This window comes from Cololabis saira, chromosome 14 (genome assembly GCF_033807715.1).
Source record: "Cololabis saira isolate AMF1-May2022 chromosome 14, fColSai1.1, whole genome shotgun sequence".
In the NCBI taxonomy this organism is placed as follows: Eukaryota; Metazoa; Chordata; class Actinopteri; order Beloniformes; family Belonidae; genus Cololabis; species Cololabis saira.
In genome coordinates this window covers 20,959,219-20,975,206 of record NC_084600.1, presented here as the reverse complement: position 1 = coordinate 20,975,206, position 15,988 = coordinate 20,959,219, and the positions used below count along the sequence as shown (strand labels likewise).

The following is a 15,988-nucleotide window of genomic DNA, read 5'->3' as shown; positions in this document are numbered from 1 at the left end:
TGAAACTGGAACGTGGTCCACTGAGTTGTGATGTCATTCCCAATCCTGAGTTGTGAGCTAAATGGATCGCAGCCTTAACACCACGCTGCTCTTTGCAGACGTTAATCACAACTCTCTGCAGCATTTTACAACGTTACAAGAGTTTAGCACCTGACTTTTATCCATGTATGTGTCTGTATTTCTTACTCTGAACAATTTATTCTGCAACAATGTCCTTCGGGGATTCAGTAGATATTATTCCTTTTTATTTATTATTTGTCAAATGTGGCCCGTAGTTATTCCTTTGTAGGACTTAACCAGTTTAAGTTGTATGACTTTCAGATTTTGGCAGAATTATCAGGGTTTCTTTAAATTTATTTATTTAGTCTTGTCGGAAAATCTCCCACACTGCCAATTGTTTCTCTAAGTGGCACATTTCCTGCTGCTGAAGCTATTTTAATAATTTTCTTTAGAGGCAGAGACCATCTGTGCTTCTCCGGTCTGAAGGTAGCTGAAACTTTAAAGCGCCAAGTATGTCTCCATTCCTAATAGTCTAATATCACAAATATATATGTATATATATATAAAAACACATAACTAGAGCCTTATGTTTCTGTCTGCTCCAGTCCATTCTATTTGTGTGATTATATTTTTCACAATCCACTTTGATGAATAACAATAATAATTTACAGATCATTAAGAAACTGGTTGCGTTTCTGAGGATGGCTGGTCTCATTTCCATGCAGCGTTGCCTGACTGGGAAACAAAGTGTTAACTCAGACAGATGGGAAGCAGCTTGATGATGCCACTCATCTGGGATCAGAAATACTAAGAACGCTGCAAGCAAGCTATAGGTAGTGGTACATCCTTATGTGACGCAGGAACACAACACCACCTACACAGCCTCTCCTCTGTAGTTACTGCGGTTTTAAAGATCTCCCAGCATGCTGCAGTCCACTTCATGGTCCTCTGTAAAGTTTTCAGCTATGTGTAGAGAAACACTATGGCTATGATTCGTCATCTATTTAGGGATTTAAAGGCTCTAAAGCTAGCTGAATGTTGGGTTTTTAAGTATTTACAGCACAGCACCTTGCGTTTACTCAGAACTCTGCTCTGCTTTGTTCTAATGAATCATCTCTGCAAAGTGTCAACTCTGACAAAAGACTGAAAACTGAAAATATGAGAACTAAAAAAAGTACTTTATGCTTTCTCCCGTCAAACACAAACAGAACCACACACCCCCATCACTCTTCAGTCACAGTGAAAATGTTTGAGAGAGAATTTGGTGCAGTCAGAAGTTGAAACCCCAAATCAGAAAATAATGACAACTACACAGATACTCTTCATGTACATCAATTTTTGCATTTCTATTTTTGGTGTTACATCAAACAGGTGACATCAACATGTGATTGTAATGAGAACTTGAACTAATGAAATATCTATGAGTCTTTGAGCAGCATAGATGGCCACTTTTTTTATTATGTAAAGAACCTTGAATTGCCTTGTTGCTGAAATGTGCTAAACAAATAAACGCACCTTGACTTGCCTTCCAGCATTGTGTGAAAGAATGTTATAAAGTGCTAAAAAGGTTTACTGTCTAAATGTATCCAAAATGTGTTGCAGGGCTGGAATACAAAAATGCATGTATATTACTAAATTTAAATAAGTTAATCAGAGAAACGTTTAAAATAATTTGGGTTAAAACTGACTGCAAAGAATTAAAAAGTCAAAGTAACCGTAAGAATACTTGCGTTCCCTTTTTTATTTGTGTTTTCCAAACTGCCCCAACTTTTTCTCATCTGGGTTTATACATAAAGCCATGAAGTTGGAATAAAATATTTTTTTTTACCTTTTTTCATGAACTGTTTGTAAATGAAAAGAGGGAAAGAAAGAGGAATGCTTCTGAAAACAACATTTTTGCAACTTTGGAGCCATAAAGTTTCTCATTTCACAGCCCAAATTCTGTGCAAGCAAAATTTCAAGCATTGGATAATTTTCCTTCCAAACACAACTTGTACTTGTAATTACACCAAGCAAAGTCCTTTAATGGTTTGTTTTAAACAAAGTGATCCCATGTAATAGGTCAGAGTAATCACAGTTGTGCAAAATCTCAATTATTCCTGTAAACAGTGAGGCAAGGTGGGACCCCACATTCAAAGTCGGTCACAGAGGACCATGGCCACACCAGCAGCAGAGTCCGCGTTCTGTCCGTAGACCACCGGAAGAGGAAACGCTTTCTCCACTTCCTGCCGTAGCACCTCATTGCGAGTGAGGGCGCTTCCACTGCCCACAATCCTGGTGGCCCCCGCCCGCTGCAACGTGTCTGCAGGCATCATAGAGATGATGTTGGTCAGGACTCCACGACACAGTGCCCTGGTCACATGACCCAGGGAGAGATTGGTGGCGGAGATGTCGGTCACCTGACCCAGACAGAGCGGGTTGTGTCTCTCTCCCAGGATGGTGGGACTCACTCTCAGGTTGCTGGTTTCCTGGTTCAGGGCGCAACAAATCAGCTTCTCATACAAGCAAGAGTCGCTTACTTCTGTACCTGAGGGCAGCAAGATAGAGGCAGAAATGAGAAAAAGAAGATCAGCAATTGGAAAACTTCAGATTTTTTTGGGTGAAGCTATGTGCCAAATTTCTTCCAAAAAAATTGCCAAAGCCATTAACTTTCCAGATTTGAAGTGCTTTTATCAGTTTATTGAAGAAACCTCAGTCAGACATAATTCACTTTTATGTTCCTGCTTGTCAAGTCTATTCAGACATTATAAGAGACAGTATGGATAACAAGATGTACTATTTTTGTGAGCTGATCAGTTCACATTATCAGAGATGAGACTCTCCTGGAAACAGATCCTTGGGCTGCTCGAGTATAGGAAAAACATAATAATGATCATTTTAGTCAACAATGAAATCTAGATTATTCACAACCATTATCCACTGACTTTTGAAGCATGTTGCATTTATCAAACCTAGGATAAAACGTATCCTTAGACTAAATACGATTTCAGAACAAAAACAGATCAGGTCCAACGTGGAAAAGGCTGGAAGGGCTTCTCGAATGAACCCCAGCAAATCAAGCTCCAAATTAAAGTGAAAGCATCCGCATGAATGCTAAACGGTCCGACTGCTCCAGTGTGCTCTAATAAACGTAATGCATTCAGATGCTTTCAGGAAAAGGGTAGATGTCTGAAATTAGGTTACAAGTTTGGCTCTGCATCATCGATAACACTTTAGGAGTAACTTCATAAACATTTTACAGCCAGAAGCTGTAGAGAGACGTTCTGGGTGTACACTGCTCCACTTTAAACTAATGACAAAAACAGGATAAATACTTAAATCTTCAAAACACAACTTGTGATTTTTACAGATTTTGAATAGTTTAGACAAGCGACATCTGTAGGTTCACTGTAGAATCCCAAAATAACAAAACCCTGTCACTTATTTGGGGTTTCTTTGGTCTAAAAGTCTTTCAGTCATTAAGCCGTTCAGACCTTCAGAGCAGTGCAACGTCACAGACTCACGAGTAGAATATCATCTTTATCTTCACCTACATCTTCAAATCCCTCTGCATTTGTCTCCTCTTGGAAGTGGGAGGTCAAATCTCTCTTTTTTTTTTGCTTTGCAATTGACAGCAAACTTTCATCAACAGTATAGTTTACTTAAGAAATGTAAATAAAGACAGTGATATTCAAGGGAGGAATTTGACGATATTTCAGCTTTTCTATTAACAGCTGGATTACCGTTACGTGACTTCTGTAAAGCACTTTTAGGAACAAAGATCAAACCATAACTCACTCTGAGATTTTACTTCAATGAGAGGTCAGCTCTAACCATTCGTAAAGGAACGACAAATAAGGAAAATGTAAGTGTTTGAACTGGTCTGTGTTACTGTGAGCGCTCAGACTATGTACAGAATGCTTTGTCACACAGTATTTCATGTTTTAAGGATAAATAATAATAATAATAATAATAATAATAATAATAATAATAATAATAATAATAATAATAATAATTCAATCATTTCTATAGGTCAAACAATATACTAAAATACATACCAAGCTCTCTCATCCAGGACGTCAACATGTCCACAAAAGTGGCCAGCACATTCCCGCCGTTGAGCGATGCTGCTACTGCCAAGTAGGAGGACTGGAAGTATGGGAAGTAGGAGATGGATGAAGTGTGTTCAGGACAATCTGGAGGTTTGAAACCAGCTGGCATGGCGAAGGTCAGCTGGGCCGAAGTGCTTATGTTGAGAACTGGAAAATGAAAAGAACGATACAGACAATTAGCTTAAGAGTGCAAAGTATATTTACACTTCTTAAGTGCAGAGACATCATGAAAACAAACAGAAAGTGGGTATCTTCCAGTAGGTTTTGTTTATTTGAAATGCAATCAAGCAGGAAAGCTTTTCAATTAACAAAATTGGAGACGTGAATCTCAAGTCTCCCAGCCAGAAGGACAACTTTGCCATCCGGTGGCAAAGTCAAGGAAACTGCAGTGGAATAAAATTATATTGCAGAATTAAAATGTGAATCCAAAAGTTTGGTTTTGAAGCACCAAATCCATGTCTTACTGGCAGTTTCATGTTTGAACTGGTGACTTTAGATCATTTTTGTTTAACTAATTTGGCATCACAAGTTTGGTTGTAGCTTTAATTGGGATGAACAGTGACATGCTTTAGAGTCATATTTATTTCAGCTCAGGTCCCACAGGTCCCAGGAGCCTGAGCCCAGCAGCTATTTGCAAACTTCATGTTCAGATTTACAAATTAGATTTCATTGAAAAGCTTTTTCTGTTTGATGGGAGAATTAAAGAAACAATAATGGCTCTCAAGTTCCCACCACATCAGCTCTGACGCTGAGTGAACTGCAGAGAGGATTAGTAAATGGATGCAACATTTTTTGATGGATAAATTGATCTAGTAGTAGAGTAGTTTAAAACGGATACACGTTCAGAGCACAGTGCATTAAGAGCAATGTGTGGCAAACAGGCCTGAGAGGACTGCACTTCCTGTTTCACCTGCATCTGTTGTGGCGCTCATGCAGGAGTAGACGGAGCACTGGAAGTCTCCCAGGGCGGCCCCTACTGGCGTGCCGGCAGGAACGCCGTGCCAGGTGGAGCGCGTCTCCCCCGCCAAGCCAGCAGATGGCACACACTGAGGAAGCAGGTGCAAAGGGAAGCCGGCAGCCTTCAGACTAGAGCATGCACACACACATTTACAGCAGTTTGTCAAGTGGATTACACACACCTCTGACAGCTTGTGACGATGCAAACTGTTACGCGGTTTCAAGTTCAAACCAAACATGCACAAGTCTGAGAACACTGTTTTTCACACATTTAGTGATTTGACTGTTAGTATTTTTGAAAACTGGATGTTTAGGACTCTGCGTACATGTTTTCATTCCACTGATTGGTTGAGGTGTTGAAGAAACCCCAGCTGGCTGCGTTCTGCGGCGTCATCACACAGCCGTCCAGACCACACAGCATCGACACCACGTAGTCCTGGATGGTTCCTGCGATGGCGAAGTCCTCCAGAAACTCCGGTCTGCAGTGAAAACACACCACAAAATATTACCACAACACGTTGGGGACGGGATGTTTGTCTGTTTGTTTTTCCTTCACAGTTCCTGCTGACCTGTGTTTCATGTACCAGAAGATCGTTGCACACCCGAACCCGGTGGCCACACTGAGATGGGAGTCTGGTTTTGGGAGAGAGGACAGGAAGTCACTGCTGCACCGTCCATCCTGCCACGTGATCAGCTGACTGGTGTCTCTGGTGGTGAAGAAGTCCCCGCTGGACCAGTCACAGCCTGCAACACACACAACGACGACACGTACAGTTGACTTTGTGGCTCGGTACAAACACAAATATCTCCGTAGCAGAAATTATAAAAAAGACTTCTCAGGCTGCTGACATTCCTGCCACATTGTTATTATGTTATTATGCTATTGTTTCCTGGAAGTTGTGTTAAACATAAAGTGAACTACTGCATCATCCAAACCACACAATGGAATACAGGACCATTACACTAATATACAGTGTAATATACAAAAGTGCTGATGTTTATTCAGAGCATTTAGAAACCAGTACTGGGGACATGTGAGCTCTTGCCCTTCATGGGGTTTAACTGTAAGGCTTTCAGTAGAAATGGACACTTGGCAACTAAATGAGCTCATACACCAAAGTGCTCTGACACGGCTCAATTTAATCCAGAGAGAAGTCAAAAGTAATCAATGTAAAAAAAACTGGCAGGAGCATAAAACGCGGAACACATATGCCCTTTAAAGGAGACGTGTTGGGTTCTTTCTTTTAAAGGCTGGCACAATTTCCTGAGGTATTAATGAGATGTTTGTTTCATACTTTAGTCAGAAATACCACAAAGATCCATTTCAAAACCTTTGTTTTGAAACACTTCTCTTGTCTGAGCAGGTTTAAAGTGGCAGAGTCTGGATCTAAACTCCAAACTGGGGTGTGGCCTCTTCTGCAACTGGTGTTACAGTTTTTTGAAACCAACTCCCGAGGTGCAGCAAATGCAGCGGGAGGTGAAGCTGTGAAGAGATGAAGATGGGAAACTTGGATAACTCCAATCCTGCACATCTGCACATCTGAGCTGACTGAATGACACAGTTTCAGACTTAGTGGCCCCATGCTTCAGCTACAATTACACAGCAGATCTTATCGAACATTTATTTCCTACTGAGAAACTCTTGAGATCCCCTCATTAGGGCCCGGGCACTTACAGTGCGAAGGCCCTATTGTATCTGTAGGAGTTCTCGTTCTCGTTTTTATTTTTCCGACGAAATGAGGGCCTTTTTGCCCCCCTAAATGTGCCCCAAAAGTCACCAAATTGTGCACGCAAGCCAGGCCTGACGAAAAATGTGATATTTAATGGTTGCATTAATTGGCGTGGCCTAATGGCTCAACAGCACCCCCTAGAAAACTTTGTGCCTCAAGCCCTACAATACGGTTTGATGCACATGCACGAAAATCGGTACACACCTGTATCATGTTGCAACTTAAAGAAAAGTCTCTTGGCGCCATGGCCGAAACCGAACAGGAAGTCGGCCATTTTGAATTAATCGTGTAATTTTGGTGCAATTTATGCCACTTCTTCGGCCGTTAATACGGACCGAACCGTAATGTGCAGGTGTGTTTTACATCAAAATGTGCGTCTCGATCCTGCGATGACGTGCATTACTTTTCTCAGTCAAAAGCGTTACCGTGGTGACGCTAGACGCCAAAAAGCGCACACCCCTTTCATCTGATTGGTCCATATTTGATAGTTCCTACTTTCTGCCATAACTTTTGAAATGTTTGACATAGAGTCGTGGGTGGTGTCATCGGACTCGGTTTTGAGTACTTGACCTTCATTGGCCTGAATTAGCCCTGCCCCTTCTTCTGATTGGTCGATATTTGATAGTCCATATTTTCTGCTATAACTTTTGAATGGTATGACATAAAGAGTCATGGGTGGTGTTATCGGACTTAGTTTTGAGTCCTTCATCTTTATGGGTGAAAATTGCACTCGCGAGGGTTACTTAGAAGTGAAGGAGACGCAGCGCAGCAGCCTGTCCACCTGGTTTATGTACCGTAACTCATCATCGTCACATTTATTGTGAATATTTTAGATTCACACATTTTTAACACACTCAAAATTAGTTCCATTAGTGTGTAATACATATCTGTGTATATTCCATTTTTAAGTGTACCTACAATATTGTCTACATTAGTTCATACTTGGTTTTGTAAGCTGAATGTTTTTTTGTTGTTGTTGGGGGGGGGGGGTCTGTATGAAGCTCTGCAAAAATCAGCAGACTGACCCGATGATGACCAATCTTATTTTCTCTTATACCAGGGATTTGCATATTGATGAGTGTCTGAAACAGATCTAAAACCACTGATAGATGAACATTAGATTCCTGACTGCTAATTAAAATATTATGCTGTATCACACAGATATCAGTGTGTTGTATTGTCATTTACTATTAAAAGACAATGTCAAGAAACAGTATGTGAATAAATTGCTTTTCTGGATTTATTTGCTATAAAATTTGATCTGAACTTCATCTAAGTCACAAACGTAGACAAACAGAAAAATACACATGCTTCAGCTGATAAGACACAGTTATAATTTCTTATCTTTGTTGAACATAAACAATAATTCTTCATATTGCTGGAGGGAACAACTGTTTAATAATGAGATGACAAATTATAACTGTTATGTGTGTTATCAGCGACAGCACATTGTATTGTTGCGTGGCTACGGATAACATCACATTTCTTGGGAAATTAAGAAAGAAAACCAGTTAAAGATAGGATATGTGATTCTCTGCAACACTTTCTTTCACGTTCAGTGGATATCTCCTCCCCATCTACCAGTTGCCCATTGAATGAGCAGACAAAAAAAAACTGGTATTCATACACAGTCTTGACTACACAAACAGATTGGGGGCCCCTGTCCCCCAAACTGTAACAAATATTTATAATATAATATTATTATATTTATAATTATCACAACATCCGAAACGAGGACTAACAGAGATCTGCTGGAACCCATGATAGCTCAGCTCTGTTAGACCCGGTTAGACCCACTGCAGCCTTGTGGTCCTGCGGGATGAGTGATTGCAGGTTAATTTATAGGGGGAACAGCAACAGCTCAGTGGCTATGCTTACATATATAATACATTTACAATACTAAGTAGCAAAAGTAATGACAGCTAGCCATTGGCTGTGCTGGCTGCCACTCAAAACTCCACGCCCCTAGTTTTACATACATTTGTTGCTTTATTTATATAATTAAACCTGATACAAGGTTTTTTTTTAAAATCAGCCCCCTTATAGATGTTATAAATGTGAAATCAATCTATAGATATGAAAATGGGTTTTTAAACCACGCTGTAAATATGTTTATTTGAGCTTCAAAGACTTATAAATATGAGGATGAGTGGCTTTTAGAGTCAGGCACGTATTTCGTTGATCCCGGTTTGCTTCACGTTGTACAGATCTGCAGTCTAGGGCAGGGTTTGGTAACCCTGGTCCTAAAGAGCCACATTGATGCATGTTTCAGATGTTTCCCCACTTCATCACACCCTGATACAAAGGACTGTGTCGTTGAACTTGTGCAGACCTGAATGAAATGCCGATGATGCAAAAAGGGTAGTAGAGTACAGTAGTCTAGTGGCTCGGGTCTGGAGGACCCAGGGTCAAGCCCTGGAATGGCAACCAAGACGAACCACCTTGGGCCCCTGAGCAAGGCCTTAATCCTAATTCAAATGGTGTGTTTGTTCTCTCAGATTTAAAGGGGACCTATTATGGCATCTAATACCTATTTTAAACAGGCCTTGAATGTCTTAAAAACAAGCTTTTGATTGTTTTTGCTAAATAAATTAGAAATTCAGCCTCTGAGCCATGTCTTTATCATCCCATTCTCTAACCTCATTATCTATGAGGGATTCTGAGTGGGCGGGGCTATGATAATGAGGCTCTGTGCTGATTGGCTGCCTGAATGACGCGATACACCGCTACGAAAAAATGGCGGACGCTCAGGTCGGGCGGAGTTTGTTATGGCCGTGGTTTCACGCATCGGAGGCCAACCGATGCAAATTGCATTTTGGTTACGTAACGACGGGAGCAGAATCTGAACGGCTCGTAGAAGCCACATCAGACTGGATGGCTCATCCGGGCGGCTGTACAGACACTGCAGAATTTGGTTGCTTTCCTCCTTCTCTGAGTTGGCAGGCTGAGGGGAGACCACTTTATATATGTTAAAGCAAGAGAAAACTTGTTTTTCATAATAGGTCCCCTTTAAGTCGCTTTGGATAAAAGCGTCGGCTAAATGACAGTAGTAGTAGTAGGAGACATCTTTGGGATCAGGGTTGCCTGGTCTACGGTAAAACTTCCAGCTATAAGCAGAGCAGTAAAGGCATGATTAAAAACTAAACTTTTGTGCTGGACCTCATTGCTTGTGAAAAAAGGTCAGAACACTCTCAACCACATGGTGCATTGCAAGTGATTAATATTTGAGCACCTCAGTATTGGGAATGTAAGGTCACAGGCTGTTTTCCAGCTACCTGGATGCAGAGGTGTCAAGTAACGAAGTACAAATACTTTGTTACCTTACTTAAGTAGAAATTTTGGTTATCTATACTTCACTGGAGTAATTATTTTTCAGACGACTTTTTACTTTTACTCCTTACATTTCCACGCAATTATCTGTACTTTTTACTCCTTACATTTTAAAAACAGCCTTGTTAATCTATTTCATTTCGGCCTTTAAAAAAAAACTACCCAGTTAAATTGCTCCATCCGGATAGAGTGAATTTGGTTGTGGTTGTTTCAGATGTTCTTGTCCAGTTTTGTTCTTACATCCCTCAGATTCCTGCAACTAAACTTGGATGTACATTCCAATAAAGGTTAGGATAAATGATAACAGGCCTCTGAAGTTTGACTCTTTGCACCATTACAATACTTATAAGCAACTAGTCATCATATCTCCTGCTCTCTGAAACACATGTTAATGCTCAATAGTACACATAGATGGTTCTTTAATATATTTGCATTATACATATGTGTATATGTATATGTATATATATATATATGTATATATATTAGGTATATGTGGGGAGGATATAGTTGACTTGGTTTCTGTTCTTGTCTTGATTCTTAAGATATCTTGATTTTGTATATACATATTTTTTTTTTCTTCTTGCTCTTTCTGTGTTTTTATTTTTTTAAGTTTTTTTCTTTTGTATTGCATTTTCTTGTTAAGACCCCAGGAAGAATAGCTGCAGTTTCTGCTGCAGCTAATGGGGATCTCAATAAATAAACAATAAACATAAACTAAGATACATTCATTTTCAATGGCTTTTGTCCTTAATGGCTTTTTTCCCCTTACATTACTTTTAATTTTATACTTTAAGTAGTTTTGAAACCAGTACTTTTATACTTTTACTTGAGTAAAAAACTTGAGTTGATACTTCAACTTCTACAGGAGTAATTTTAAATTCTAGTATCTATACTTCTACCTGAGTAATGAATGTGAATACTTTTGACACCTCTGCCTGGATGTCTCATGATAGAGACTCTATCTTTCTATATTTCAAGAATACTTCAGGGTCCACTTCCACAATAGGGAATTACAGACATTTGATTTTATATTCTATTTTATTTTTTCACTCTTTCCTGTTGCTCAACCCACGCCTGAGACGTTGTTACACAGTTAACTGCAGGTTATTATGACATGTCACAGCGTCCTGCTCTCTCAGACAGCTCGTAATCGTCTCACCGGTCTTTGATGTCCAGAATAAAACTCCGTGCATCTGTCCGGACACCCCGATGCTGCAGACACGCTGCAGTTTGTCTGCAGGCAGCTGACCCATGCACCGGTTCAGAGCATCTATTATCCGACCAGGGTCCTGCTCTCTCTCCTGCATGTCACACACACACACACACACACACACACACACACACACACACACACACACACACACACACACACACACACACACACACACACACACACACACACACACACACACACACACACACACACACACACACACACACACACACACACACACACACACACACACACAGTTTAGTTTAGGTTCAATGTGAGGCTCAGTATTGCTCATGAACAGCTCACCTCTGTCCTGCTACCGCCGCTTATATCGGCAACAGTTGGTAAAGCGTGACTCGCAGCCACGTTTCTGGAGTCAGCCGATATCAAAACAGCTTTTACTGACGTGGTGCCCACGTCTAAACCCAGAATAAACTTCGACATGACTGCTGCTGACGCTCTGCTAAATGCAGATCTTCATGCTGCAGGCAAAGTCGACGTTATGCGTTCACGTTCCAAGAAAAAAGATGGGAATTCTTCGTTTTAACTGGAGGTTATTATAAGACATTATAAACGTTCATACTTGAATTTTTAACGAAAATGCATTTTTTTCTCATTTGAGGACGCATTTTTTATAAACCACATTGAAGATCAATCAACAACAAAGTAAAAGGAACCCAAATCCATTTTGAAAGCTGCCTATATATGTGAGATTGTTTTAAAGAATTGCATTTTAGGTTACATTTTTGCAGCTCATAATAGTTGCCTTCTGTCATTTTTCAACCTTTTTGTGTTTGTTAATTAATCAGTGCCAAATGTTTGGTCTTTACTGTCCTGCAGCTATTCTTTGCTGCTTTTAGATTTGTGTGTGTTTTGTTTGAGTTTGACTACATATTTATAAATAATTGTTATAGATCTTATTTCAGTAATTTTGTTTTTCTTTCTTTTCTTCCACACCTACATGGCCACCGACTCGTTATCAATTTAAATATTTTCATATAAACAAAGACAAATCCTGTGGTCATTGGGTTTGATTGTGCCGCAGGCCCCCATCAGTAATTCCTGAGTAATTACTGAGTAATTCATACTCAGTAATTGTCACCCTTATCATTTATTCGTACATGCTGATAAGGGTGACAAAATGGGTGAGAAAAGTTTGGAGTCTTTATTAATTGTGATGTTCCGAAACTCTTACTTTAAAAAAAACCTTAAAACATAAAAACTAAACAAGCCATATATGTATATGAAGGTTTAATTACTTTAATTCCAGATACATTTTCCGACTTAACAAAATAATAATTAAAATTACTTATCACCTTACTCTCTGGGGGATTTTTGTTACTGTTGTTTATATGAAATATATGCTTGGTCATGTTAGGAACATGTTGACCAAAATATTTTTCATTGTTTGTCTGACTATGTAATGCTGGATTTTGTCATTTAAATTGTGATTAAATAATTTTTTTTAAATAATTAAAAATTGTGATGTTCTTTTCTACAACGTTCATAAACGTCGCCTCCTTTACCCACAATGCACTGCGGAGGAGCATGGTTGCACCGACTACCTCGACTGTCACTCTTGAGTGAATAAATGCCGTTTTTGTGCCATAGCTGCTGACAACACCCAGAAAACAACACCCAGAAAACTACTGTACATCCAAGGTAACTCCTCTGTTTGGGTTTGATCAGCGAGGAGCCTGTTGATTCTACATTTAGACCCGGTAAGTGACTGAATTACCTGTCAGCGACGCGGCTAACGATGCTAACGCGTTAGCCGCATTTCAACACGTCTCCGCCGGTCTCGGTGTTTAAATCAGTCCGGGGGTTAGGGCCTGCACTGTTTGTTTCGTTGTATGCTTGTGTCACTATAAAGCTACTGTTTTGATCTGCAGAGCTACTTATGATCTGAGCCCGTAGCTAAGCTGACGCCCTTTCACCCTGAACATCTTGTACAAATGTGCTTATTAACAGAGTCAAATGCAGCCTAAGAACATTACTTACTTTCCTAAAAACATAACATTATCAACAAGATTATTATGTTTCATTATTATACTATAATAACCAATGCATATGGTTTTTAGATTATTTTAGCTAAAGCTATTTGATTGTCTAAAGTAGCTACCAAAATAAAATCTCCTCCATAACATAATCTGTCACTTTGTTTTTGACACCCAGATCTAAAGTCACTCAATCAATGTTCAAGTCTGCGAGGTCCTGCAGCATCACACAGACCCTATAAAAAATATCCAACCTCCATCTTTCCCCAGGTGTTTTGGTGTGTTTGCTTTACCTCAGATGGGAGTAGGGCTGTTCGGTTTTGCCCAAAAATAAAATCTCTATTATTTTTTTTCTCTCAAAATCCGATTTTCGATTACGATTATTTTGTGAATTGACAAAAGGCAAAGAAATGATTTCAAATATGCAGTTTTTTTATTGAACATTTGCCCCATTGGGCTTTAAGTGCAAACTTTGCTTTTATTAAACCAAAAATGAATGAATAAAGTGCAAAACTCTGTAAAATAAGTTGAAAAAAAGTTTTAAAAAATATAATAAAATATAAAGTTTTATCTCTGGAAAAAAAAAAAATCAGCAAATCATTTCCAATTAAATAAAACAAGACATTTTCTAATCAAACTAAACTGGGTCTTTGCATGCTAAATAATAATGCAACCCATGAAGGAGGTATAGGTGTGTAATGTCAGTCATTACATTTGCTATTCACATTTGCAAGTTTTTTGCAAGGAACACGAGCCGGTCTACGGCATCTGGCTTGAGGGATGCCCGGTGGCATGTTCCAACGCCCCCTCCTACACTAAAGAGCCTCTCTGATGGGGCACTTGTCGCAGGTATTGAGAGGTATTTCCGTCAATCATTAATATGGTATCAATCATTAATATGTGTGCAGACAAGGTAAAAAAAAAAAAAAAAAGTGAAAAATCGATTTTACGAGTTTCACGTTTTAACATCGTTCTAATTACATAATCGCGATTACGATTTAAAATCGATTAATCGAACAGCCCTAGATGGGAGTGATTATTGAAAACCCCAGTTACTGAACAACTACACTCTGTGTACGCCTTAAAACTGGCTGCTTTGCACAGCGCAAAGAAAAGCTAGAAAAGCTGGTTTTTAACCAAGTAAATTATTTTTTAATAAGAAACAATATTTCAGAGAAATTTCAGTCTGGCTTTAGGATGAACCACAGCACCGAGACAGCCCTTTTAAAGATTTTAAATGACATCAGGTGCAATTTAGATAACCGCAAACTGACAGTCTTGGTTCTACTGGATCTTAGTGCCGCCTTCGATACAGTAGACCATCACATTTTATTAAACAGACTGAAGCACCTGGTGGGCCTCTCTGGTACTGTTTTTAACTGGTTCCGCTCCTATCTCACAGATCGATCTTTCTTTGTAAGTTTGGATACATGTTCCTCCAGAATGCATGAAATTAAGTGTGGGGTCCCCCAAGGGTCAATTTTAGGTCCGCTTCTTTTTAACCTTTACATGCTTCCCTTGGGGGACGTCATCAGGAGACACGGCATCAGCTTCCACAGTTACGCTGACGACACACAGCTGTACATTGCCGTGTCTCCTGATGACACAGGGCCACTTGATGCCCTTTTTAACTGTATTTTAGATATTAAGTCATGGATGGCAGATAATTTCCTACAGCTCAACCAGGACAAAACAGAGGTTTTAGTTATTGGTCCTGAAGGCCGGAGAGAGAAACTTTTACCAAAACTACAAGATTTTAAACCTTCGCAACGTGTAAAGAACCTGGGTGTTATTTTTGACTCTGAGCTCACTTTTATTCCACACATAAAGAATATCACGAAAATAGGTTTTTACCATCTTAAGAACATAGCCAGAGTCCGCCCGTTTCTCTCTCAGGCCAGCACGGAGGTGCTGATTCATGCTTTTATCTCTAGTCGTTTAGATTATTGTAATGCCCTGCTCTCTGGTCTTCCTAAAAAGAGTATTAATAACCTACAGCTATTACAGAACTCAGCCGCTCGCGTGCTGACGAGGACCAGAGGGCGGGAGCACATTACACCTGTTTTAAAATCGCTGCATTGGCTCCCCGTCCGTTTCAGGATTGATTTTAAGGTTCTTTTACTGGTTTTTAAGTGTCTTAACGGTCTTGGGCCATCTTATTTATCTGATCTGCTTTTACTGTATCAACCCTCCCGGACCCTGAGGTCCTCAGGTACCGGCCTTTTAACCATTCCCCGAACCGCGACCAAAACCCACGGTGAGGCTGCATTCAGCCATTATGGCCCCTCTTTATGGAACAGCCTGCCAGAGAACCTCAGGGCCGCAGAGAATGTTGATATTTTTAAAAGGAGGCTCAAGACACACCTTTTTAGTTTGGCTTTTATCTGATCTCATTTACCTAGTGTTTTTAGCTATGTATTGTGTGTACTTCTTTAGCTCTTTTATCATCTCTAAAACTTTAATCCATTTTAGTGACTTTTTACTTTATGTTATTTTTTATTCATCTTAAGTTTTATATATATTTCTCTAAAATTTTACACTTTTAGGCATTTTTTACTTTCTTTTAATCTTTTAGTTTTTAGCTCCAGTGTTTCCTCAGGGGGGTCGTTCACACTGGGAGGTGTGTCTGCTCCGCCCATGGGGGTGTCGTCATGGGGATCCCTCAGGCCT

The 15,988-nt window shown here is 39.7% G+C and overlaps 1 protein-coding gene across 1 annotated transcript; it reads right to left on the bottom strand.

Annotated features, from left to right (window-relative positions):
* Positions 1-1,159: 1,159 nt before the first annotated feature.
* On the bottom strand, positions 1,160-11,802 carry shpk (sedoheptulokinase). The gene is made up of 7 exons (XM_061740962.1): positions 11,628-11,802; positions 11,268-11,409; positions 5,618-5,792; positions 5,375-5,527; positions 5,002-5,177; positions 4,038-4,238; positions 1,160-2,527 (listed from the first exon to the last, which is right to left on the bottom strand). Exons 1-7 carry the CDS (start codon positions 11,763-11,765, stop codon positions 2,133-2,135), a joined length of 1,380 nt encoding a protein of 459 aa, XP_061596946.1. The 5' UTR covers positions 11,766-11,802; the 3' UTR covers positions 1,160-2,132.
* Positions 11,803-15,988: the final 4,186 nt, after the last annotated feature.